Source organism: Herpailurus yagouaroundi, unplaced genomic scaffold (genome assembly GCF_014898765.1).
Source record: "Herpailurus yagouaroundi ecotype Mexico unplaced genomic scaffold, PumYag 181, whole genome shotgun sequence".
NCBI classification, from domain to species: domain Eukaryota; kingdom Metazoa; phylum Chordata; class Mammalia; order Carnivora; family Felidae; genus Herpailurus; species Herpailurus yagouaroundi.
The window spans coordinates 5,794,119-5,821,684 of NW_024412412.1; the positions used below are offsets into that span (position 1 = coordinate 5,794,119).

Below are 27,566 nucleotides of genomic sequence, written 5' to 3' on the forward strand. Positions count from 1 at the left end.
TTCTTTTTTTATGGTCAAATAATAGTCCTGTGTGTGTGTATACACATACCCACGTTTCCCTTAATCCATAGATGGACATTTAGGTTGTTTCCTTGTTTGGCCTTTGTAATTAATGCTGCAGTGAAATGGGCGTGCAGATATATTTTCACATTAGTGTTTTTGTTTCCTTCAGGTAGATTTCCAAAAGTGGAATCCTGGATCATATGGAAGTTCTGTTTTTAGTTTTTTGAGAAACCTCCATAGAGTTTTCCACAACGTCTGCACCAATTTACATTTCTGTCACGAGTGTACAGGAGTTCCTTTTCTGCACGTCCTTGCCAACACTTGTTATTTCTTATCTGTTTAATGATAGCTGTTCTAATATGTGGTTGGAATCTCACTGTGATTTTGATTTGCATTTCCTTGGTGTTGAATGATGTTGAGTCTCTTTTATGTGCCTGTTGGCCATTTATATAACTTCTTTGGAAAAATGTCTTGTTTAGATCCTCTGCCCATTTTTAAAATTGAAGTTTTTTTTTTTGTTGTTGTTAGATGTATTTTTTTTTTAAGTTCATTTATTTATTTTGAGAGAGAGAGAGAGAGAGAGAGAGAGAGGAGGGAGGGCAGAGAGAGAGAATCCCAAGCAGGCTCCAGGCTGTCAATGCTCAACATAGGGCTCGAACTCAGGAACCATGAGATCCTGACCTGAGCTGAAATCAAGAAGAGTTGGACACTTAACTAACTGGGCTACCCAGGCACCCCTACATGTGTTCTTTTAATGATTTAGAGAAATACTTTAGGACCTCATGAAACTCTAAAGTACTATATGTGTTTTTTGTATTTCTCTTTTTTGCCTTTTTCACCACCTAAATTTAGGGTTTCTGGCCAGTCCCAACATGCCATTGATGCATGTAAGCAATTTCGGTAACTATATAGTGTATAGCATAGAAAAAGGAAACATTCATTTCTCTAGTTTTTTGTTTTAGTGTATGTTGCCATGTCACAAATTCTCTGTGTTCTGAAATTTTTTATGTAGAATTATCAAGCGTTGCTTTGAATCTGTCATAGTAACACAGCAGAATTGACGAACATTTGGCCTGCATGGTGCTGCCAGATAATTGTCCACACACCGTGCCTGTATCGTTCATTCTCGTGCTGAGTCATCCCGTGTCCGAGAGTCAAGTCTTTCTCTTGTGCTGTACTGGTCCCTCCTTTACAGCCTCACTCTGACCGTCCGGTCTGCTGTGCTGCTCCAGCCAGAAACACGCGGTAGTTCTTGATGTCACTTTCTGCCTGATGCCCCTTCTTTGCGAGGATCCTGACTCCTGCTTCCGAGTGATTGCTTGATTCCCTCTAAGCCTGCATCAACCCCATATGAGCCCTTCATGCGGCTCCTTGACTGGGCCCCGTGAGGCACTGTGTCCTTACCATCTGTCACCTGACTAGGGTCAGAAGGGTGTAAACCAGAAGTCAGGGGGACACCCCACCTAGGGCTTCAGCGTCAACAGTGTCATGGTCAGGAAGCGTCTTTCGGATGAAACCCTGTGTTTAACATGTCCTGCGGCACAGCACGGCCTCTGATCCGGTCTCCTCTCCAGCCTCACGGCAGTACCAGACCTCTCTGCCTCCTTCATCCTCTTGCCATTTGGGCTTCTTCCTACACCAGTGATGCTGGATTTGAAAAGAGTTGGGCAAAGTACTGATAGATAAAAAATCAAATTTAGATCTTAATAAAAATCAAAATACTGCAAATAAAAGGTGTTAAAGATACAACTGACATATGTCTGCATATTGTCAAAATTGTAGTTAGAGTTGTTCAGGCTTAAGAGTCACAAAGGAGAAGATACCGAATGATTTTTGGTGGGTCTTTTTGTTTGGTGGATGAGGGGAGGTGGTCAGAGCCCTAAAGTTCTCTTTGAGCAAGGTACGGATTCCAGAAAAAGGCACACCTGTGCACTGACACACCATTTAGCCCTCATTTCATGGCTGGAGGACTCCTGACCTCAGAGTTCGTGTGTTTGTGTGTGCATGTGTGTGTGTGCGCACGTGTGTTGGAGGTCAGGGAGGCTTGGTGAGTGGTGGTGGTTTCTATAACCCAGGCTGAAAACTACTGGAAGAGAGAACTTTCCCCGCACACATCTTCGGTTCTCAGCTGGGGATCTGTTACCGAAGACAGACTAACAGGAGAAAAGTGTACATGCTTGTACGTTTTCTGTGACATGGGGGCTCTCAAAGGAATTGAAGGCCCAACGCAGTGGTAGAACTTTCGTGCTGACGTTGAACAGAGAGGGGCAGCCGTGGAAGAGTGACATATAAGAAGGACCAAAAGAGAACACGGGTTATTTTAACAAGGTCTGTTTTACAGGATTCTCTTGGCCTCAGCTCCCCATCCCTGGTGATAATGTGCAGGGGGTACACCTCTCAAAGGGGAGTTTTATCTCCTGTCTTGAGGAAGAAGCTGGGCTGGGGGGTGTCAGAGTGCCTTTCTTTTCACCTGCTGTTATGTGACTACACTTTGCCCATGGTAACCCCTTTGCCAAAGCGGCACGTTTGGGGTGACGTACCCCGCCTCTCCTCACCAACAGTTCAGAGCCAGATTGCGTTCTGGCTTTCCCTTCTCACTAGGTGTGTGAGCCTGGGCACATACAAATAAATTAACTTTGTTTCTTGGTTTCTTCATCTTTAAATTCTGATACCTGCTGCACGGTTTGGGGAGAGGTTGAATGAAATGGTGCACGGATAGTGCTTAGTGCACAGTCCCTGGCAGGTGGGCGTTTCTCAGCAGATGTCAGCAGTTTTAGTGCCAAGGTTGATGATTGTGGAGGTGGTAGGCTGATGACAGAGCATTGGCCGTAGTAGGTGATGATGGTGAAGGGGAGGAGGAGGACCGTGGGGATGGGTCGTGGGGTGTTCCCTTGCAACGAATCAGATGGTTGCAGTAAGAAGGCTTTTTTTTTTTTTTTTAAAGCTTAAAATTGGATTTTTGTTTATTTTCAGATAATGATGTCCCTGTTCTCTTATTTGAATCTAATGGCTCATTGGTGTACAGTCCCACAATTAAAATGTGCAGCGGCCAGCACAACACCATGCAGAAGAGGTTACAGCAGATGAAGGAGAAAAGGGAGAACCTGTCACCTACCTGTAAGTGTGTACACTTTATAAAGGGAGCAGAGCACTTGCTGAGTGAACTGTGGGGGGAAGGTTTTTTCCTTCTTCCCTAGATACTTCACATGTTTCCTGATTCTAATAGATTTTTACCTCTTTCAGGGTGGACTGTGTTAATATTTTCCTCCAGAAAATCTTAGGCTTCATTAAGATTTTTAAAGCATATATTTTAAGCATATATTGGGTGTGTACTTTTTGGATGTATAGGTTGAGAATCTATTTTTTGTAGCCCCTTTGTGATTTTTAATATCTTTGGGATTTTTTTTTTTTTTTAAATAATAAACCAGGCTCTTCTTTTGAGAGAATTTGCTTTAGACTAATTATCTCCTGCATGAGTTTATGTTTTTCTTTATTTGGGCTATCTTTAAAGTTTCCGGTTAAATAACGTGTGAGCACATATTCATAAAACATTTACCAGCATGTGGCTCATAGTGAACACCCATCTGGATTCCCATCAAATTCTCCTCCGCCCACGGGTAACCCACATTTTAAGTTGGCGTGTTTTTCCACATTGTTTCTGGTGTGGCATACGCCTATGTGCACAGGCTTCTGTATCTTTCTGTGTGCTGTGGACCTGTAGTCTTTCTTCACCTAAATTGAATCTGGCATACCTATTATTTTAAGCCTTTTTTTTTTTTTTTTTTTTTAACCTTACAAGTGGCTTGGAGGTTTTTTCCAAATCAATAGGTGTGGACCCTCCTTCTCCCTTTCTTTTCTTTTCTCTTTTTGAGATGTTGTGGAGTAGTTTAGAGTTTGGATACTGAATCGTCTGTTAGTGGAGGTTTTCCCAATTTTTCTTCATTAGAAATAGTACTGCAAGTCTTTATTCTTCTTAAATTGCATGGTATGGTTCTTGTGTTTTGTTTAACCATTTTCCTATTTGTGGTCATAAGGCTTTCCATTTCCTGTTCACTGTTACAATCCGTATGCCAGTAGACCTGCTTCTCAGTAAATCTGTGTAGTCCTGTGTATTTCAATAGTATTAATTCACAAAGATGGAATTTAAAATTTTTGCCTTTCAACATGGCATTTTACCGTCGCCCGCTGTTTATGAACCAGTTTCTCCAGGTTTGGGAAAATGGTGTGATTCCGTATCTTTTTCAGTTTGGGATAGAAAAACCGCATTTCTTTGTTTAATTAGCTTTCGAGGTCACTTTTATGAGAGGAACGTATTTTTATGTTATTGATTCTATCAGTAATTACAACTTTTGCATTATCTTTGTGAATTATATGTTTTTGTCCAGTTGCCTGTTTTTCTGATTTGCAAGGGTCTTTTTTATATCATGCACAATAATCGTCATATGTTGCAACATTTTCTCGTGGCTAGCGTGGAGCCCAGTGTGCATTCGTAGTAGGCACTCAGTAAATATATTGTTGATTGAAATACTCAAAATCTTTTGTTTTCTCATTTAACATGCAGCAACTTTTATGAAGCAGAAACATTACATTTAATGTAGACAAATCTGTTCGTTTTTTCCTTAGGGCATCCAGGATTCCCCTGACGCTCAGAACTCCCCCACCACAAGGTTTTAAAATTGTTGTGTGTCTTTTCCTGTTACCTTTATGGTTTATTTCAGCCTATCTTGAATTTATATTTGTATGTGAATGTGCAGTGGGCACCTGTATCGGTTAAGGTTAGCTTTGGCCGCGTGTAACAAACAAAACCAGTGGCTCAGATTAGATACAGGTGCGTGTTTCCGCCACGTCAAAGGAGTCCTAAGCACAAGTCATAGGGTGGCTATTCCGTGGTTTTCAAGAGTCTTGTGTCTCATTTTTCTGCTTAGTCTTCTTTGGTGCCTGGCTTCCGCTTTAAAATGTCTGTGCCTCCCAGCTGAGCTAGCTTCCTGTGGGCAACCTGGTATACCAGAAGTTCGATCCAATAGGACTCAGTCTTACAGCTCTTCTTGGTTGTAAGCATTTATGGCTAGAGAACTGTAGAGGCAAAAAACGACTCCAGATAATCCAAGAAGTAAAGCACAGTCCTTTGTATTGTGTTCATCCACGTAGTTTGATTTGCCTGATGACCAGTGTCACCCAGGATGACAGCCAAGGGGGACTGTAGTAGATTTAGCCTGAGAAGGAGACTACAAACAAGGCTGAAAACGGTCTTTTACGAGAGCGTGGCTACACTGATAGAATGAGGTTTCTGTGAAGAGGAGGGGGGCGTGGATGTGGAGCTAGGGAGCGAGCAATTCCGCTCACTGTCTCATCACGTGTATACTTGATATGCCTCAAGCGTTGTGCCGTTACTTTGCGGTGTGAATTCTGCCACTTGACTGCATCCAGCACAGCTCAGAATTCAACATCTGAAACACTTCTCTGTGTGCTCACCTCTCTTATCTTGGTTTTTAAATTGTCTGCTTATGTTTCCTCAAGAAAGCATGCTGTGAGTCTCTTTAACAAACATCTTTGGGTATGAGACCAAAACATCTTTCTTGTTTCTGGTTTGTCGTCTGCACAGCCTTTGAAGATGATATTTGTGACCTTACTTGTTGAGTGATTGATGTCCTGGATTTTTTCTGTGAAATCTCTGAGGTTTCTCAACCTTGACACTATCGACATTTTGGGCTGATCAATTCTTTGTTGAGGGCACGTGAGGGGTGGTGGGGAGGTGCTGTCCTGTGACTGGCAGGGTGTCTCGCAGCATCCCTGGCCTCTGCCCACTCACTGCACACCAGCAGTATTCAGGTCACACCCACGTGACATCCAGTGATGTCTGCAGACGTGACCGTCACCCGCTGGGAGCCAAGATGCCCAGGGCTTAGAACCGCTGCTCTAGTTACAGGGCTAACGGTTGCTTCTAAAAGAAGGAGCCTTGACTATCAGACAACAAGATGAATTGAGAATATTTCTTTACCTCTGTTGGGCTTCTGCTTAGGCCCAGGCAAACTGACTTTTCAAAATCTCTTCTAACTCTAATTATCCTAAATTTAATCCTTTTTATAACATGATTTATGTAGGGGCTCCTGGGTGACTCAGTCAGTTTAGCATCCGACTTCAGCTCAGGTCATGATCTCACGGTCCGTGAGTTCAAGCCCCACATCAGGCTCTGTGCCGACAGCCCGGAGCCTGGAGCCTGCTTTGGATTCTGTGTCTCCCTCTCTCTCTGCCCCTCCCCTGCTCATGCTCTGTCTCTCTCTGTCTCAAAGATGAAAAAAATAAAAATAAAAAATAAAATTAAAAAAACATGACTTGTGTAGATTAGTTTTTACGAATCTCACCATCTGCAGTAGATTTGAGTAAGAGTTTTTTGTGCTTACCGTTTTGTAGTAAGTCGGGAGTGTGAACTAACAGACATAAATCGATGTTGGTGTGGTGTGGGAGAACAGAACGAGTGGGTTTGCCGTGGGCTCCCACGAGTCAGAGGTGCATCTGATGAAGGGTTCGGTTATGTTTTCAGCTTCCCAGCTGCTTGAGAAGTCTCACGATGACCCGTTTAAGTCCCCGTGTGAAGCTTGGAACATTTCACGTGATACTTTGTGTTCAGGTAAGGTTATTTTCTTTTCTGTGATATATTTAAACTTTGAGAATATTGTGATTTTCGTATTTGGAGTTTCTTCTGATGTGAAGAACAGCTAAAAACTAGAATTCATGAATTTCACTGGAATTAGGTAATAAAAAATAGGTATTGTAATGCAATTAGCGTATAAGAAATTTCATCAGTTAAATCACCTGGGATTCCTACGGTTTTTCTCCCAGGCATTTGCTCTCTTGGCACAGAAACTATTGCTCATTGTTTAAAAAAAAAATCCGTGCTATAAGTAGTAATTCGCATGCATTGTAGACTGTGTTACTGACAACACAGGGCTGCTTGTTTCACACCGTATATCGTGACTACAAGGAGCATATGACTGAGTGTCCGTGAGGTGTGGAAAGATCATTGAGAAATTTAGAAGATAGACGGATTTCTGTTTGGAAGCAGAGTATTGGAGGGGCTCCTGGGGGGCTCAGTCGGTCAAGTGTCCGACTTCGGCTCAGGTCATGATCTCACGGTTCGTGAGTTCGAGCCCCGCTTCGGGCCTTGTGTTGGAGCCTGTAACCTGCTTCAGATTCTGTGTCTCCCTGTCTCTCTGCCCCTCCCCTGCTTATGCTCTGTCTCTGTCTCTCAAAAATACATAAACAATAAAAAGACATTTTAGCCAAGTATTAGAATAAAATTAGAATTATATATTATACATACACCTTTTAAATGTGGAAGCCTGTGTTATGCTTTGAATGATCATTTTTCATGCTTATAGCTTTCCTTTGAGTAAATTTTAAGAAATGTGATATAACCACCTAGTTTCAGCTGACAGTAGGGCCCAAATAAGAATCACTGACCCCCGCAAAGAGCTAGCTGTTCAAAGTGCTTGAAATGTTACAGAATATCCTATGAAAGTCACAGCAGGGATAGATGACAGAACAGTGTGGAGGTATTAGGAGTTTAAACTACAGCTCCCTTTCATGTGTGGCTTATTTTTTTTTTTAAGTTTATTTATTTATTTTGAGAGAGAGCTCAGGAGGGTCAGACAGAGGGGAAGAGAGAATCCCAGGCAGACTGTGTGCCATCAGCATGGAGGTGGAAGCGGGGCTCGAACTCCCGAACTGTGAGATCCTGACCTGAGCCGAAATCAAGAGTCGGATGCTTAACCAACTGAGCCACCCAGGTGTCCCATGTGTGGCTTATTTTTATAATCTGTTTGGTGTGTGTTGGAATTACTTACCCATTTATCTTAAATAATCTTTTTATTTCACACTTGATGGATTTATTTTACGTAAGTTGGACACAAGTAATAGTATGTAACACAGATTTCATTTTTCCTGTGTCACAGGTGCTGTTCTGGGTATCTTACATACTGTGTTTCATTTAACTCCCCCACTAGCCCTACTAAATGGTTACCCTTGTCACCCCCATTTTGTTCACAAGAAAACTAGGCCAGCGAGGTCAAGCAGCTCGTAAAAGTTCATAGAGTTTGTGATTGGCCAGTCCAGGACCTGAACCTAGGCAGTGTGACCTCAGAATTTATGCCCAATGACATGTCTCACTGCTTGTCAGCTTTTTGAAAAGTGTGCTAAGCGTCTTCAGCTGCTGGTATTAAAAGTGTCCTCTGTTTCTTGCTCCTGACTTAGGGACACACAGGCTCCTTGACTCGGTGTGGGTACAGCGCCTCCCTGCCCTGTGGGCTTCGCTGCTCCCTGTGGACCACCTCTGTGGGGCTCGAGGCCTCAGATGCCAGAAAATAGTGTCTGTGCACTGGGAACTTCCAGTTTAGTGAGAGGGACAGATAGGAATAATAAGAACACTAGGACACCTGCTTTTGGGAAATTCAGGCAGCATTCTGCATACTGGAGGAGGATGTGTGCAACCAGACCTGGTGCAGCAGGAGGGTTCAGAGATAGGCACGTTCGAGGGGTGGGGGGAGGGTTTGAAGTACGGATAGGAATTACTCAGATTAAAGTGTGGGGTGAAGGCAGGGCCTGGAGGGACACACACGCTTGCAGTTTTCGGGAGACAGGAGGCGGTCAACTTAGCACTACTCTCAAGAAATGTACAAGACACAAGGGAAGACAGCACCCTACCATCTACCTGGTGGTTCACTGTTGGATATAAATACAACATGAGGCTTTGAGTGGAGGACTGGGGGTCGGTGGGCTGTGTTCACGAAAGGCTAGAACTTGACCTAGACCGTGGTGTTAGTCCTAACCTTTTAGAATGATTGACCTTCTTGAGAATTGAACAAGGTGCCAATGCTCTTTCTGAAAACACGTGCACATGCATGTGAATGTACAGAAGGTGAGCGTGATGGTGGTGGAGGTCTGTCCCTGCCTCCCGCCCCCCCGTGCCGTCCATGTGCACGCTGACGCCTGGGTTCGTTAGTGAAAAATGCTGGTCCTAAAGGGGTCCTCAGGTGGATGTGGTTGATACTGTCTTTAACCAGTAGCTATGTTTAAGAAGTATCGGTTAACTGAAAATTACTTCTGTAATAATTGAAAGCATCTTAAAAGTTAATTCTTTACTGATGTTTTCCAGATGAATCCTTTGCTGGTGCTCTGGACTCATCTTTTGACAATCTTTCTGGAAACTCAGGGTGTGGAAGTCAGGAGAGGAGAGTGGGAGAAGTCGTTGACGAAAGTAGAAGTGGTGTGTGTGTTTCTTCACCTGCACTGAAGACCAGTAGTGTTCATTCATCGGCACCTGCTGGTCCTTCAGCTTCACTAAAGACCGGTGGTGTTCATTCGTCAGCACCTGCTGATCCTTCACCTGCACTGAAGACCGGTAGTGTTCATTCGTCGGCACCTGCTGGTCACCTCAGCCAGTTAACTCCTCAGAATCCCTCGGGCCGTCTTTCAGAACAAGAAGTAAGTCGGCAGAGGGATCCTGCGGGTGAAGCGGTCACCCCCGACACGTGGTCCGGGGGAGCACCCAGGGAGGTGTTTGGCATGAAACACGGTCTGCCCCCTACGTTATCTGCGACAGAACACCACCCTTGGGGACATTCACGATCTGAGAGCTCCTCGGCGAAGAGAAGAAGAAAGTCTGAGATCTCAGATTCGTCCCCGACAGGAAGACTAAAGAAGAGATGCCGCGGGAAACCCGGCATGTCACAGGAGTGGCTCCTCGCGTCAGGGGACCGCCTGCACTTCGGGCCCGGGGCTGCCGCCCAGGCTCCTGGCTGCGGCGTGTCCTCGTACGACGATTACTTTTCACCGGACAACCTCAAGGAGAGGAGCTCGGACGGTCTTCTCCCCGGGTGTCAGTCGTCAGCGGGCCCTGCTCTCTTCATCTGCAGAGGCCTCTCTCGGGGGGAGAGAAGGAACATACTGCAGACGTCTGACTTCTCCTGCATTGGCAAGAATCCCAGCCCAGCCCCCACGAGCGATTTAACGGCACAAAGTCGCCGCAGTCTTGAGAAACCCACACGTGACAAAGCGAACGCAGCGTGGGCTTGCCTGGCCGCTGAGGAAACCGCAGGGAGTCGTCCGCAGGCTGGTGCTCAGAGAGGGGAGGGTACGCGCCCAGATGGCGCAGACTCTCCGGTCCACGACGCACTGCCTGCTGCGGACGGGCTCGGCGGGAAAGGACCTGACGGGGACTCACGTCCCCTGGAAGGGGGCAGCGCGGAAGCCAGAGAGCTGATGGGCGCGGGGAACGTGCAGAAAGCAGACCGCCCTCGGACGAAGCGGGAGTCCTGCGGTGGAACGCAGCCTGACGACCGGCTGGGTTTTGCAGGCGACTGCACCGCGGACACCTCCGCCCAACAGAGGGAAGATGTGTCCAGAGGATGCAGTGAAAGTACGTGAATCTCCTTTTCCAGGTGTCTTGGTTATGGGAATATGGGATGGTGTGTCCGTCTTGTGAAGTCACCACAGCCTTTTCGTAATTAAAGTGTTTGCTTTTTTCCTTTTTTTATTTTTAAAGAACGGGTGTTTGATGTTTTCCAATGATAGATTCTTTAGGAGAAGGTGGCTCACCGCCCCGTGGTATTTCTAGGCTCATTGGTCCAATCTGCTGTTAGGAATACGTTTCTCCAAGCCTTTCCGTGTGGGTGACAAGTGAGTGAAGCCTGACGTGGGAAGTCAACCAGAGCAGGTGCTCCCCTGTTTGCATGCAGCCTCCTCCTGGAACATGGCTGGTGTGCAGACAGGCGTTCTGACGGAGGGTTTGAACATCTCTCTGCTCACAGGAGTGAGGCTCTTGATGCCAGGAGGATAGTAAGGCAGTGTGAGCATTGCTTCCACCAGGAAAAGAGAAGGTACGAGAAAGGAACTGTGGAAATATGTTAGCAGTATTTATTTTGAAGAAACTTGGGGCAGTGTTAGTTATAAAGAAAAATGTTTTTAATGTTTTTGCTCAGGGTAAGTTTATCGTAACAGGCCTCGTTGGCTTCTATTTACTTTGCTTTAAGTTGTGATTTAAATAGACTTTTATTTCTGTGTGTAATTTAACTGTAGCCATCGTAATAAACTGTGTAATTGTAGCAAAAGTAGCAACAATAGAAGACATTTTATTTTACACTTTGATTACAAGCACAGATAAATTTCAGCAATCAAAAGTGATGAAATCTTGAACTTTAACCATGTTTACCGAAAGATGAAGCTGAAATTTCCATAAGACTAACTTTATCCTTGATTATTTGTTTGCTTACCCTCTGATTTTAACTAACCTTCTCAAGATGCAGAAGTTATAGGGGTTGAAATAATCACTGCTGTAGATCTTTTCCTTGGGTATAAAGTCCCCAGAATAGCCTCACAGAGGATTAATTTTGTATATTTTTAATATTTTAGCTTTCTGAAAATATACAACATTTGACAAACTATATCTTGTGTTAGCCTCAGTATGTGTTTTCAAAATATTTATTTTAAAATCATGTTGACTCTAAGGTTAATATAAAACAGTAGATATATAGAATTATTTTGGTAGTTAAGAGTATCCTGTTCTGAAAGCTTACATTCTCATTTTCTTCGGTTTTTATCTTGTTTATTTTTAAAGCCTTTGAATAATGTTTAATGATGTGAAAATATAAATTCGGGGGACGAAAGGCTGGTTGCAGACATGAGGCGCACCCCGCAGCCCCGACGTCGTTCAGAAAGAGCGCGGTTGTCCCTGCAGGCGGGATGTTGTAGCACTCTCCCCCGCGTCCACAGTCCCCTGGGGCCTGGAGCACGTGGAAAACCCCGAGGGGCCAGCACTGGGCGCTCCAGGGGACTGCAGATGTCGGCCTCATCTGATGTGGGCTGTCACACAGCGGTGTGCAGCCAGGGCCCTGGTGTGACCGAACTTCACTCCGAGAAACAGACGTTCTATGCCCTCTAATGTAAGGGTGTCTTGTAGGGTCACTTTGTTTGATGTCATTCCACAAAGACAGGAAATCATTGCATTGAAGGGCTGGAGAGACTTCTGTATTGTCTAGCCTAAACCACATCCCTTTGTTTTGTTGTGATAAAATCAAGACCCACTGCTGGGTTTAAATTGCCTGTTACCCGCTCAGCCGGTGTCCCACCTCTGTCTGGGAACCTACCACGGGGGTGGAAGCACAGAGCCTGCAGCTTACTCTAGACCTTGCTTGTGTGCTCAGTTGCGGAGCAGGAATAATACTCTGTACATGAAGCGGTACCTCCAAGTATTCTATGTTGAAATAAAAGTCTTTTTTCAATTTCTGCTTTCAGTTCACTTGTACTCATTGCCCTTGTCGGTATGGAAGGTAGAAGGTGGCACTAAAGGTTACAAGCCCAAGTTACAGAAAGAGTCAGTAAGAAACGTGAGGAGAACAGGAACAGAGGGAGAAACTTTTAATTTTTTTTAAATAATCTCTGAAATCATATTCATCAGTACTTTTTTCGTTTTAGACTTTTATTCTCTAATTTTATGAACAATTTTGTAAACAAGTATATGCTCGCAGTAACAGAAGTTGCTTCGAGTAAATGTTGCTCTCCTACCCTCGGGTACCTCCTCCTGTGAGTTCCCATGACAGCTCTTAGCTGTGCACCTCTTGTGTCCCAGGCACTTGTCTAGTTTGCTGGAAGATGTCAGAGAAGCAAACAGTGTGTGCCCTGCATAGAGGTCATGTTCTAGTGAGGAAGACGCAGTGGATGAAGGCAAGCATGACGTCAATCAGTGAGCCTGATGATACACAGCACCACAGCAGTGCGGGCAGTTAGGTAAGGTGACCTGAGACCTCAGACCAGACATCGCAGAGCCGGTAGTCCTATGACTGTTTGAATTATGTTTCAGCCTGAGGAAACAGCAGGTACAAATGCCCTGGGGTAGAAAGTGCTTGCAGGAACTGCACCGAGGCCAGTGCAGCTGCAGCTCATTGGGCTGAAGGAAGCCTGGGAGGAAATGAGCTAGAAAGATGGCCAGGAGCCGGATCCCCAGGGCTCTAGTACCTGACAAGACTTGGAGTGGTTTTGTTTGGTTTTGAAGTGTGATTGAGAAGCCCCTGGGGTGTTTTAAACAGGGGAGTCACCAGATGGGCTTTCTCAGTTGCACGTCACCCTGGATGCTTCGTGAACCAACTGGTTGTGGAGCATCTGCTAGAAGCAGTTGCTGTCACCGGTTCACTGTAATTCCTTCGAGATTCTCTGTGTGTGTGTGTGGGGGGGGGGGGTGCCCAGTGAGGGTGTGAGGGTAGATGTTACAAAGGGATTTTATTGCAAAAATAGGATTATATCATCTCGTTGCCGTAAGGTTTGCTTTTTTAAAATGTCAGATATTTCCATATCAGTGTCAATAGAGCAATATATTTACTTCATTCTTTAGTCCATTTCAGGGGTCCGCAGATTTTTTCTGTAAGGAATCAGATAGTAACTATTTCAGGCTTTGTGGACCAGAAAGCAAAATCAAGACACGTGGCTATTTACACAAAGAGAAGAAAAGACATTTTTACAAAATTTTTATTGACAAAACTCAAATATTTTGAGTGCAGTAATGTAGGCCTAATGAGAAGAACAGAATTCTGTTTTTTGGGAGAGGAATTACTTTTCTCTTGATTGGGGTTCAGATGGAGCATTCATATCTTCAGAATGGATTGCAAACATTTATTGAGGCAGATGTACAATAAAATTTTATGTTTTCCTTTTGAACACGCCTTTTCAGACAGATAGGTACAGCCAGATACTGATATCAGCCCATAAGCAGATGGTTTTCATCAAGCATATTCATCATATATAAAGCATTTATGGAAACCTGTGAGATTTTTCACTTGATACGTGCCTTTTAGTGTGTCTTACACAGCAAATTAGTCACTTCCAACGAAGATAGGTGGAAGCTTGTCAGTTGTGCAGTCAAGTGGACGTCAAAATAAATTCCCTTTGTTCTTGCATCGGGGTCTGAAAAACCCGGAAATACGTGCAGCTCGGGTGCAGGAGTTCTGTCCACGTCGAATTTGCATGGGATGGAGATGTCACGTAACGTTTTCACTTCGGACGGAGAGTGTAGAGAGCTGCCTGACGTGACTCACCTATTGAGATGGCTTTCCAGCAGCCATGCCACCGCTAACCACGGACCTTCCGACCACCTCCCGAAATTGGTTTCAATTGCCACGTAGCTGCCTGGTCATCTTGAAGTAGCTCACAGTCAGCTCCTACTTGTTTCTCAATGGCAAAGGTGGCTCAGGGGGCTCCAGTGAGGCCACATGGCCGTTGGCAAAAGCGGAAGGAAATTCTTTTCGTAGCCACACCTTCACTCTTGTCCACTGGTTCAATGGATAACCTTCTTCTTTGCTGTGCTTGAAAGAAATCTTACCTGTCACTACAGACGCGTGCCATATCCCAGCAGTTTGGTCACGTACAGCTATCGGATTCTTTTTCATAGGTAATACAAGTGTCGGAAGCTGGTGAAAGTTGGCACTCCTCGTCTCAGACACACAGACGTTTATTGAACATTTATTGGCACGTAGGTGGAGAACTGTCCACAAAGCAAACTGTATGCTAAACTCACCGGTCTTGTCCATCAGATGAACCTTCCATATCTTGCCTGCAATGCATACGAGCTGCCTACAAAATTCTAGGGTGACATTTCTGTAACCTCGTCAGCATCAGGCCACCAGATGTACTTTGACCCTGCGGTTTGTCATACGGCCATTTAGGGGACCAAGTCTTGGATATTATCACCCCCAGGAACACAAGCTGTGGCTTTTGCTTGATTATTACACCCTATTCATGCATGGGTGGGGGGACCCCCTATAACATATTAGCCAGTCCAGTTTTCTTGAATCTATGGATTCAACCAGAGAAAGGTTTATGCTGATTGACAAACTGATGACCCCACTAAGTATAACTCATTTCTTTGATCCATTTTGCCAGTTAGCAAAAGGTCTAATAATAATTGGGCAGAAGGATTTCTAGGAGTTGTCTCTTGAGTGTGGTATTTGTTAACCTGTTAGCTGACCACTGGAGTGGGTGTTTGGATGGAGGTAAATTAGCACACATACGTCATATCGTACAGTCCCTGCTGAAGTAGATATTTTAAATTGCACTACAGCCTTCATAATACAGCACTGTTCTGTCTTAGTGTATTAATCCCAGAGATGGAAATAACAAATGGTGTCTGTGCTGACTTCAGTTGGTTCGGGGCCATTGCCTGTATAGCTCTTGGTTGGGAAGGAATTACAAGGCTTCATCCTGACTTTGAAGGAAGAAGTAGCATAGTGAATAGTAGTGTCTGCTTAGACAATGATTAATATGGTTCAATATGGGGTTTAGAGGCAGAAATGCTATGTGATTTGTAAAAGGTGCATTTTTGTGTATTTCTTCATAATTCATAATCCTAAGGTAGAGAAGTGTTTTTTTATTTCAGGTATGTTTTGCAACCAAATGAGAAAGTTTGATAATCTTACTGACGTATTTTACATTTCATTGAATCAGTAGGAGATATACTATTTTTTTTTAAATTGAATTAAAAATATTTCACATATACCTAATAACTCAGCCCTTCAAATCATAGGCATTTAGATATTCAATATTTCACATATTCTGAGCATTCAAGAGAAATTATGAATTACTATTGTATCAAATACATAGGTATACAATAACATGTATTTCTTGAATATTTTTTTAAAATTTTATTTATTTTGAGAGAGACAGGGAGGGAGAGAGTGAGGGAGGGACAGAGAGAGAGAGAGAGAGAGAGAGAGAGAGAGAGAGAAAGAGGGAGAATCCTGAGCAGGCTCCACACTGCCAGTGCGGAGCCCAACACAGGGCTCAAACCCCATGAACTGCGAGATCATGACCTGAGCGAAACCAAAAGTTGGGCACTTAACCAACTGAGCCACCCAGGTGCCCCTTAAATATTTTAAATTGAAGAGTAATGACTGCACCTTTTGACAATTCAAGTAATACACATGTTTTGAGAAGACTGTTTCAACCCTCTCTCCCAGACCTGCCAGTACACTCACTGGAGGTAAGCAACCCAACCACTCAGTGTGGGTTAGTCAGCCTTAACAGAAAGGCTGGCCGTAAGGAAGGGGTTACAACCTGTTGATTGTTTGATTTGTTCATCTATTCATTTATTCCTTATTATGACTACTCTTCACCTACTGTGTCCCAGATACTGGGATAAATACAAGGGGAAGTAAGGTTGCTGTAAAGTTCTATCCCTTTCCCTTAAGGAACTAAGACAAGTAGGGAAGATACAGTCAAGATAATCTATATGCAAGTATCAGGGAATTAAAAAGATGGAGAAATTACTCCCTGTGGGAAAGGTTATATGGTATTAACATTAGTTTACATACTAAAATAAATTTTAATGGGGGTGCCTGGGTGGCTCAGTCGGTTGAGCATCCGACTTCGGCTCAGGTCATGATCTCACAGGTTGTGAGTTCGACCCCCGCGTCAGGCTCTGTGCTGACAGCTGGGAGCCTGGAGCCTGCTTCGGATTCTGTGTCTCCCTCTCTCTCTGCCCCTCCCCCACTCTCATTCTGTCTCTGTCTCTCTCAAAAATAAATAAACATTAAAAAAATTTTTAATAAATTTTAATGATCTTCATAGTGATTATAAAGGAAAAGATTCCACATCTTTTGATGATCATGATTAGATTTGTTTTTGTATTTGTAAAGTGAACTTGATGTTTTATTGGACGAAAAAAATATATATATTCTTTTGTTAGCTGAGTTTTTTTTTGTGTGTCGAACACATCAATATTTTGCATGTGTCCCAAACCCCAGAAGTCTATATGGAAAGGATTTTTCCTAGGTGTCTTTGAAGGCTCTTTCCGCAGTCTTAAGACCTTGCATTCCAGGTTGTTCTTAAATGACTCATAATATTAAGATTTTAGAGACTCAGAAGAAATTCCCTGGGGGGATATTGGTCAGATTTAGGGGTATGGTTGTACCTGTCCAATATATGGATTCTTGAATCAGAATCAGAAAAGGCTTCAGAAGCCTTTTCATCTTTGATCTAGTTGATTTTGCAGAGTGATTTGTATCAATCAATACTGAGTGCTTAGATGTACTACTCGTACTAGTGTTAATTAGTCTTGTGTCTTGGAAGTAGGAAAGTAAAGTTCGCAGGAGGTTAGGTGTTGGAAGTAAGGGTGTATCTCTTATTATGCCTCCGCCCTGCACACAACAACCACACGGACCAGGTTTCTTCTAAGGGGTTTAATGGTTGTCTCAACATCCATTTTCTCGTCTCTTTCCTTTTCCTAGCACTTAGGTTATATACATTTGTCCTTACGCTGCCTTAGCCTGGTTCTGCCTCCACAGTGGTTTATTTTCACTTAGTATCAAAACCACCTCTTAACCCAGATAGGTGCAGCAGAGGTAGTGACTTAACTCATTCACACTGAGAAGTGAATAAGTTCACCTTCCAACCTTCCTTGGTATGTTTGTATTTTGATGATACTGTTAACCCAAACAAATTCCCTTTTTTTAATGTTTGTTTATTCTATTTTTTTTTTTTTTTTTGAGAGAGAAAGAGAGAACATGCGCGGGAAAGAGTCAGACAAGAGAATCCCAAGCAGGCTCCATGCTGTCAGCACAGAACCCGATGTAGGACTCAAACTCACCAACCGTGAGATCGTGATCTGAGCCAAAACCAAGAGTCGGGTGCTTAACCCACTGAGCCACCCAGGCGCCCTGACCCAAACAAATTTCTAATTGTTGAAATCCCGGGCAGTGTAACTTAACAGTAAAAGTTCTGGTCTCTTCTCTCTGTATTTGATCACTTTTTGAAAACTAGGTGAATCACTTGTGTCATGAAGTTGAGATGACAGTGAGGAGAGAGACAGGAGTCTAGGATTTACAACCTTGATACGTAGATGGCTGATAAAACGTTTGTCACACAGGGCCCAGGGTTGTATTGATTGAAATTTCTCAGAGACGTTGAAGATAGAGGTCTGTTAGGCAGTTGGGTATATCAAGCCTCCTGGCAAGAGGCATGGAGTTGGGACCGTTGAGTAGTGGATGACTGTGGGGCGTGCTCAGACCACCCTTGGGAGAGAGAGGAGAGCCGATGACCTTGAGAAACCAGCTTTGGAGCAAATGGCGGCAGCCATGGGGGAGGGGGTCGAGGTGGGTGGGCGGGCAGGAGAGCAGGAAGCTGGGAAGGAAACATGCTGCTGGGCTGTGGAAAGGAATAACAACCCGCCTCTCTCTTCTACCGGCTTTTACAATTACTTTGCACTTTCAGCTGCTTGTGGTTTTTCAGAAACATCCTTAAAGACAACATAGTAGCAACTTGCCATAGCTGAGCTTGTGAAAATGTTCTTTTACGGAATCACACAAGAACTCAGGCCTGTTCCCAACTCAGGATGATTTGACTTAATGATCTTCTGACTTTGCTACTGTGTGAAAGCAACACACATTCAGTAGAAACCGTACTTAGAGTTTTGAATTTGCATTGTTCCTGGGGCTGTCGATATGCAGTGTACCGCTAGGATATGCAGTAGGAAACTCTTTGCACACTCTGTTGTGACACTGGGCGCTGCACAGTGAGCCATAGCCCCCAGGCAGCCACATAATCATGATGGTCAATGGCCATCATACTGACAGCCACCCCCTCATACCGCCATTCTCTCTGTCATTTCCAGTACAGTATTCGTTAAATTACACGAAGGAGTCAACACATCACTTGCTGTGTGTTAGATACTATTGTCCAGCTGTACGTAGCCTCTTGCTGAGTGTTCTGAGCCTGGTTAGGCTAAGCGTAGCCTAAGCTATGATGTTCTGTAGACTGCGTGGTAAGTGCATTTCAACTTCCAGTTTTTTCAACTTGCAATGCGTTTATCAGGACGTAACCCCATCTTAAGGGGAGGAAGATCTGAACTCGTATCGTTTTGTTGTTACGTGATGTATGAAAATGAAAATGTGTCATTAGCAGTATCAGCCTTAAGTTTTAAAAGTCTGTGATCCTTTTTTTTAGATCTTTGTTTACAAAATGCTTCACAGTCTGTTTCTTGCCTAGCCCTGAGGCATGTGGCTGTAACACAATCTTTTTTGACATAGATACTCTAGCAAGCAGCATACTTACTCGTGGTGCAACAACAGGGGTGCATTGGCTTCCAAATTATATCTGTAGTCCTCTGCCTTTCTTATTTTCATATACTCTTGCTCTGAGTAAACTTTCGATTTGAATGGTGGATAACAAATAATATTCTATTCTAGTTACTCATAATCTTAGATCTTAAAAAACATTGTATCCATGTCCTGCCCTAGGCATTAGAAGTTCTCAAAAAGTGGTGGTTGAGTGTCTCGGAAAGTAATGCGTAAATAGATTGATACCCTTACCTTCAAAATGAGTGAAAGAAACTTAGCATGGCTGGATCTTAGAGCAGACTGTAAACTGCACAATACATGGCCCACTAATTCATCTCAAGTAAGGTCTGTCTGTAGCCTGCCGGGAAAGAGGTGGAATACACTTCAAATACCGAAGATCTTCCAGGAGATTAGTGGGGTCCGCATGTGATTGGTTTCAGTCTCCAAAAGGGATTTAGTATTAGGGTTTAGTACAAAGTGGATCAGAACCTGACCTTAAAACATTTTTAGGGTTCAAGTTGCAAATAACAGTAATTAGTTTGAATTCAAGACAGTATGTAACCATTGCTGTGCATGTGTTTTCACTCAGCTAGAGTCCCATTTTTGAAAGACGATTAAAACTTTCGAATCAGACCCTCCAAAGTCAACCGCATCTGTTTTATTAGAGCCTTTTATTTTATTTAAACTATTTGCAAAGCAGTCATTCTCACGTTATATGATTTTTGCTTCTTATGGCATGTCGATTATTTTTGCCTTATATTCACTTTCAGTATCGACATTGGTCTGTTGGGTTGTAAGCTTCCTGAGAGAAGGATCATTGTGCCTCTCCAGTGGGCAAACCCTGATGATTAGGCATTGTTGATAAGAGCATCAGTGACTGATGAGTTGGATGATGGTGACGGTGGGTTGTGTGGGATGGCTTACCATCACTTGGCTGTGGCTGGGACATAAGTGTTCCCTAAGCCGCTTTTCGCCTTTTATACGTGTTATCCTATTGAGACCATAGAAATGGTAGCTAGTATTCTTTAGTCTTCCTTCCAAATATCAACTAAGTCACATAGTAGGCGAACTATTTTGGGAGGAAAGAGAGGAGAGAAGCACCTTGTAAAGTTGTAGCAATTGCAAGTACTCATTTCACACTTCATTGTGCATTGTGTAGGATTTCTACACTGTTTAGCATCTAATGAAATCAGTTTCACTCGATAAATATCTTTTTGGTTTATGTGTCTTCATGGCTAGACGCTGGTCTAAGGTGGACATTTGTGGGGTATAGAATCATCTGTCACTTGCAGATGGAAACCTAAAGCTTTGTACTGTACTATAGACTGTTTTCTAGGGTAAATCTGACCCCAGAGCTAAGAATACTTATTTCCTCTAATAGAGAACTACTTTCTTTGGGTTTGTAAAAGTTTACAAGTTGGGAGTTTGAATAGTGCGTAAGGTGTTGGCATACATGTTCTCGCATCACCTGCTGGATGGATGGGATACCGTAGGACTGGTACATTGTCACCTGACAGGCAAAATTATTCCTGACCTTTGAGTTAAGTGAATTGCACTGGGGAGATTGTAGTGGAATAAACTGAGAATTCTAAATAGACCTTCAAAGAGCAAGATGTATGCAGTGTTTATTTAAGAGAATAGTACTTTGGTGTTACCAGTGTGCATAAATTAATTTTTAAATTTTTATTTTGGTTAAGTTGCATTAGTATTCAGTCCATGTGAAGTTCTAACTAATCTTCAAATCCTCTTGGGTTCCAGGTGTTAAAAACGGACCAGCAAGGCCTGATGTGTTAGATGGCTCATTGGAGGGCTGTCAGGATCTCGCCAGACCTCATGAGAAATCAAAGAAAAGAGGGAGAGGCCAAAAGGTTGGTGTGTGAAAATATTATTTTAAACTTTCCAATGCTACTACATCATAATGTTCTCCTCTGGGTTAATGTCACGTAAACTAGTCTGTCCAGCTTGTGCTTTATTTAAACCATTAATTATACAGATGGATGCTGGAAAACTCTGGCAGTAAAACTGAGAGCGTTGGTTACATTCACGAAAGAGAGCTAATGTTGTCGAAGAAACTTCGCCACCACTTTGCCAATGCATTTCTTGCTTGTGAAAATGCCAACAGCTTCTCTCAGGCTGAGGGTGTGGGGTGTGCCAACAATTGATGTTTTATGATGTGAATCAACATTCACGAGGCAGGAGGGGAAGAATCCAAAACATAATTCATTTGTGAGCTAATCAGGGTTTGATTGGAAGCCATCGGAGTGAAAGGTTCTCGTTCTTTTGTGCTTCAGCTGTAGAACCCAGCTTCTGCTCTGTGTACAGCTTTCTCATCACGCTGTTTGCTGGGATGAATGATGTAAGGAGGGTTTAAAATGTCTCGATTCTTCAGCATCTGCTCTTTTGGCTTAAATTTAAAACGAGTCAGTCATTATCTTATGCCTCCTGTATAGTGAAACCTGATTTCCACACGATAGGAAAACTGTCCTGATAAACAAGCAATGAATTGAAAAGAAGCAGCGACAGCCCATAGGGTGCACGGAGGCATCCCAGTACTGAGGCCAAACACGAGGGGCGAATTCGACCCAAGGAATAGAAACAGTGATGTTTTCCTTATATTGGTAATGGTTAAAGAAGTTTCAAACTACACAGGTTCCATGGAAGTCTGGTATAAGTGGTAGAAACTTTGATTTCTTTACTGATGCTTTCTGGTTTGTGTCAGAAAAAAAAAAAAAGAAATGGACTCCCCAAACAGAAAGGAACCACACGACAGGTAGAGAGAGCAATAGACTGGTAGGGAGAGAAGTTGTCGAGGTCGTCTTGCATGCATGTGAGTAGTGGATGAGACACCACACAGCTAGCTCCCTGAGCTCTGGCTGTAGCCACTGTCCCTGCACCTGTTACAACATTTTGTACCTGCCCCAACGCGTTGCCTCCTGTGACTGTGCCTTCGTAGGGAGCTGGTGACCCTGTGGCTGCATTTATGTTTGTTTCCCTTCGTCTTTGTCTCCTTCCTAATTGTGGCAGGGCCATTAACCTTTTCCTTTTGGGGAAAAGCACCTTTTGACGTTTATTCAACTGATATTTATTGACGCATGCACTAGTATTTATGCCCTGTTCCTTCGGAAGTGTTCCATGGCAATCTCTGTACGCCCCTACGTTAGACCACCACACTTTACGATACTGGTTACCGACATTTTACTCTTCCATGGATATCTTGTTAGAGAAAGATAACCCATCTTTACTTGGTACCTACTCATCTCTCTCTCTCTTTTTTTTTTTTTTAATGTTTTTTATTTATTTTTGAGACAGGGAGAGACAGAGCATGAGCAGGGCAGGGGCAGAGAGAGACGGAGACACAGAATCCGAAGCAGACTCCAGGCTCTGAGCTGTCAGCACAGAGCCCGACACGGGGCTCGAACTCACAAACTGCGAGATCATGACTTGAGTCGAAGTCGGACGCTCAACCGACTGAGCCACCCAGGCGCCCCCCACTCATCTCTTACTTAGTATTAGGCCTGCATTAAAAAAAAAAAAAAAAACGTAAAAGTGCCCAGTAAATGTTGGTTACCTAGTACCATAATAATACTTCACCCTGTCTGATCCCAGGTTTCACTTCCTTATTTGCCCCCTATGGGAGTTAATATTTCAGACATCTGACCTTGCCTGGCTCCTACCTGCTGATCACCTTACCTCGCGAACGGGGGCTGTTGGAGAACATGGGGTTGAGACATGCATGCTGGGTGGGAGCCTTGTCCCTTTGGTTCTCACAAAGCCTCTCGCTTTAAACCGCACCTGTGTGACTTCCCTCCTAGCGTTATTGTGTGCGAGGGATAAGTGCCACACAAGTGGTGAATGTCAGGTGGTGTCACTGTCATGGGTGTTAATAAAACAAGTGGTCACAAGGGGAAACAAAATACAGAATGATATATGCATTCCTTCAACTGACAGGCTCAGGAACAAAAATAGTTTAGTACGTTTACTTACGCTACTCGTTCATGCTTGTTCCAACTTTTGTTTTGAAAATCTTTATTTTTAGGGCGCCTGGGTGGCTCCGTCGGTTAAGCATCTGATTTCAACTCAGGTCATGATCTCACGGTTCGTGAGTTTGAGCCCCGCGTCGGGCTCTGCGCTGACAGCTCAGAGCCTGGAGCCTGCTTCGGATTCTGTGTCTCCCTCTCTCTCTGCCCCTCCCCCCGTTCATGCTCTGTCTCTCTCTGTCTCAAAAATAAACGTTAAAAGAGAAAATCTTTATTTTTTATATAATTTTTAAAAAATTTATATTTTGAAAAAAAATTATATTTTGGTCTTTTTTTTATTGAAGAAAAGTTGACACACAATGTTTATTTCCCTGAAGCATTAGTTCCAGGTGTACCGCATGGTGATTTGACACGTCTACACCTTATGCTGTGCTCGCCTAGCTACTGCCGGTCACCACACAACACTACTAGCTACCGTTGCTTCTATTCCCTGAACTACACCTTTCAACCCCGTGACCTACTCCTTTTTTTTTTTTTTTTTTTTTTTTTTAATTTTTTTTCAACGTTTATTTATTTTTGGGACAGAGAGAGACAGAGCATGAACGGGGGAGGGGCAGAGAGAGAGGGAGACACAGAATCGGAAACAGGCTCCAGGCTCTGAGCCATCAGCCCAGAGCCCGACGCGGGGCTCGAACTCACGGACCGCAAGATCGTGACCTGGCTAAAGTCGGACGCTTAACCGACTGCGCCACCCAGGCGCCCCTACCTACTCCTTTTATAACGGGAAGCCTGTATCTCCCACTCTCCTTCACCCATTTTGCCTGTCTCCCACCTTCTCCCCTTTAGCAGCCACCTGTTTGTTCTCTGTATTTATGGGTCCGTTTCTACTTTTGTTTGTTTAGTTCATTTTGATTTTTAGATTCCACATATAATTGAAATCATATGGTATTTGTTTTTGTCTGACTTATTTCGTTTAACATCATACTCTTTAGGTTGAACCATGTTGTTGCAAATGGCAAGATGTCATTCTTTTTTATACCTGAGTAATATACCGTTTGTGTGTGTGTGTGTGTGTGTGTGTGTGTGTGTGTGTGTGTATACACACAGACCATATCTTCTTTATACATTCATCTATCAATGACGTTTGGATTGCTTCCATAATTTGGCTATTGTAAATCATGCTACAATAAACCTAGGGATGCATAAATCTTCTCAAGTTAGTGTTTCTGGGTTTTTTCTTTGGGGGGGGTAAATACTAGATCATATGGTATTTCTATTTTTTAATTTTTCGAGGAACCTCCATACTGTTCTCCATGGTGGTTGCACTAGTTTGCACCCACTGTGCGAGAGGATTCCTTTTTTTCTCACATGTTTGCCAACACTTGTTGTTTCTTCTCTTTTTGATTCTAGCCATCTGGCAGGTGTGAGGTGATATCTCCTTGTGGTTTTTGATTTGCATTTCCCTGATGATGAGAGATGTTGAGCATCTTTTCATGCATCTGTTGGCCATCTGTATGTCTTCTTTGGAGAAATGTCTATTTGGGTCCTCTTCTGTTTTTAAATTGGATTATCATTATTGTTTTTTGATGTTGAGTTGTGTAAGTTATTTATATGTTTGGATATTAATCCTTTATCAGATATATCATTTGGAAATATCTTCTCCCATTCAGTAGGTTGCCTTTTCACTTTGTTGATCAATGCCTTTGCTACATAAAAGCTTTTTATTTGGGTGCAGTCTCATTAGATTATTTTTGCTTTTGTTTCCCTTGCCTTAGGAGACATATCTAAAAAAATGTTGCCATGGCCAGTATGAGAGAAATTACTGCCTATGTTTTCTTCTAGGAGTTTTATCATTTCAGGTCTCACGTTTAGGTCTTTAATCCATTTTGAGTTTATTTTTGTGTATGTGTGTTAGAAGGTGGTCCAATTTCATTTTTTTGCATGTAACCATCCAGTTTTCCCAGCACCATTTATTGAAAATACTGCTTTTACCTCACTGTATATTCTTTCCTCTTTTGTTGTAGATTAATTGACCTTATAAGTGTGGGTGTATATCTAGGCCCCTTATCCTTTCCTTTGGATTTATGTGTCTATTTTTGTACTAGTACCATACTGTTTTTATTATTATAGTTTAGTAGTATACCTTGATATTTGGGATTGTGAAAGGTCCAACTTTGTTCTTTCTCAAGATTGCTTTGTTTATTTGGGGTCTTTTTTGATTCTATACAAAATTTAGGATTATTTGTTCTACTTCTGTGAAAAATGCTATTGGTATTTTGATAGAAATTTCATTGTATCTATATTGCTTTGGGTACTGTGGACATTTTAACAATATTAATTCTATCCATGAGCATGGTATATTTTTCCATTTGCTTATGTTTTCAATTTCTTTTTTTTTTTTTTAATTTTTTAATGTTTATTTTTGAGAGAAAAGAGAGCACAAGCAGGGGAGGGGCAGAGAGAGACAGAAACACAGAATCTCTGAGCTGTCAGCACAGAGCCCAATGTGGAGCTTAACTCATGAGCTGTGAGATCATAACCTGAGCAGAAGTCAGATGCCCAACCGACTGAGCCACCCAGGTGCCCCGTCTTCAATTTCTTTCATCAGTGTTTTATAGATTTTGGAGTATAGGTCTTTCACCTCCTTGGCTAAGTTTATTCCTAGGTATTTGATTCTTTTTGGTACAGTTATAAATGGGATTGTTTTCTTCATTTCTCTTTCTGATACTTTTTAATTAGTATATAGAAATGAAACTGAGTTTTGTGTATTAGTTTTGTATCCTGCAACTTTACTGAATTCGTTTATTACATCTAAAATTTTTTGGTGGAGTCTTTAGGGTTGCCTGTGTATTGTATAATGTCATCTATAAATAGCAATAATTGTACTTTTTCCTTACCACTTAGGATGACTTTTATTTCTTTTTCTTGTCTGATTGCTGTGTCACAGACTTCCAGTACTATGTTGAATGAAAGTAATGAGAGAGGACTTCTTTGTCTTGTTTCTGATCTTAGATAAAAAGCTCTCAGTTTTTCACCATTGAGTATGATGTTAGCTGTGGATTTGTCCTATATGGCCTTTATTATGTTGAGGTATGTTTCCTCTAAACCCATTTTGTTGAGAGTTTTTATCATGAATGGATGTTCATTTTGTCAAATGCTTTTACTACATCTATTGAGATGATCGTATGGTTTTTATTCTTTTTGTTTTTAATGTGGTTTATCATCATGTTGATTGGTTTGCCAATACAAAACCATCCTTACATCCCCAGAATAAATCCCACTCGATCATGGGGAATAATCCTTTTAACATATTATTGAATTTGGTTTGCTAATATTTTGTTGAGAATTTTTGCATCTGTGTTCATCAGGGATACTGCCCCATAGTTTCCTTTTTCTGTAGTATCTTTGCATTTGGTATGAGAGTAATTCAGGCTTCATAGAATGTATTTGGAAGCTTTCATTCCTCTTTTATTTTTTAGGGTAGTTTGAGGAGAATAGGTATTAACTGTTCTCTAAAGCTTTGGTAGAATTTACCTGTGAATCTATCCGGTGTTCGACTTTAGTTTATTGGGAGTTTTTTGATTATTAGTTTAATTTCATTACTAGTAATTGACCTGTTTAGATTTTCTTCTAGATTCAGTTTTGGAAGGTTGTATGTTCCTAGAAATTTACCCATTTCTTCTGTATTGTCCAGTTTATTGGTATTATTTCTCATAGTAGTCTCCTATAATCCTTTCTGTTTCTGTGGTGTGGTCGTTACTTCTCTTGCATTTGTGACTTTTTTTATTTGAGTCCTCTCTCTTTTTTACTTGGTGAGTCTTGCTAAAGTTTTATCAACTTTGTTAAGTTTTTCAAAGAACCAGCTTTTGTTTTTATTAATCGTTTCTATTTTTTAGTTTTCTATTTTATTTATTTCTGCTCAGATCTTTATTATTTCCTTCCTCGCACTAACTTTTAGCTGTGTTTGATTATTTTCTAGTTTCTTTAGTTATAAGTTTTGATTCTTTATTTGACATTTTTCTTATTTCTTAAGATGGGCCTGTATCACTATATATTTCTCTCTTAGAACTCCTTTTGCTTCATTCCAAAGATTTTGGACCATTGTGTTTTCATTTTCGTTTGTCTCCATTTATTTTTTGATTTCCTCTTCAATTTTTTGTTTGACCCATTGGTTGTTTAGTAGCATGTATGTGTTTTTTTCCAGTTTTTTTTTCTTGCAATTGATTTTTAGTTTTATACTATTGTAGTCAGAAAAGATGCATGGTATGATTTTGGTCGTCTTAAATTTATTGAGACTTTTTTGTGACCTAACGTGATCTTTCTTGGAGAATGGGCCATGTGCACTTAAAAAGAATGTGTATTCTATTGTTTCTGGATAGAATGCTCTGTATATATCTTTTAAGATCATCTGGTCTAATGTGTTTTCTTATTGATTTTCTGCCTAGATGATCTATCCATTGATGTAAGTGGGGTGTTAAAGTCCCTATTGTTA

The 27,566-nt window shown here is 42.3% G+C and overlaps 1 protein-coding gene across 5 annotated transcripts in view; it reads left to right on the plus strand.

The window, feature by feature from the left end:
• Nucleotides 1-27,566, plus strand: part of MCPH1 (microcephalin 1) — a 272,003-nt gene that overhangs the window by 44,487 nt on the left and 199,950 nt on the right. For all 5 annotated transcript variants that reach the window (XM_040489805.1, XM_040489807.1, XM_040489804.1 and 2 more), the window contains 4 exons: nucleotides 2,977-3,120; nucleotides 6,545-6,631; nucleotides 9,155-10,417; nucleotides 20,856-20,965. In XM_040489805.1, the coding sequence (XP_040345739.1) occupies nucleotides 2,977-3,120; nucleotides 6,545-6,631; nucleotides 9,155-10,417; nucleotides 20,856-20,965 (1,604 nt within the window). The remainder of the gene's footprint in view (nucleotides 1-2,976; nucleotides 3,121-6,544; nucleotides 6,632-9,154; nucleotides 10,418-20,855; nucleotides 20,966-27,566) is intronic.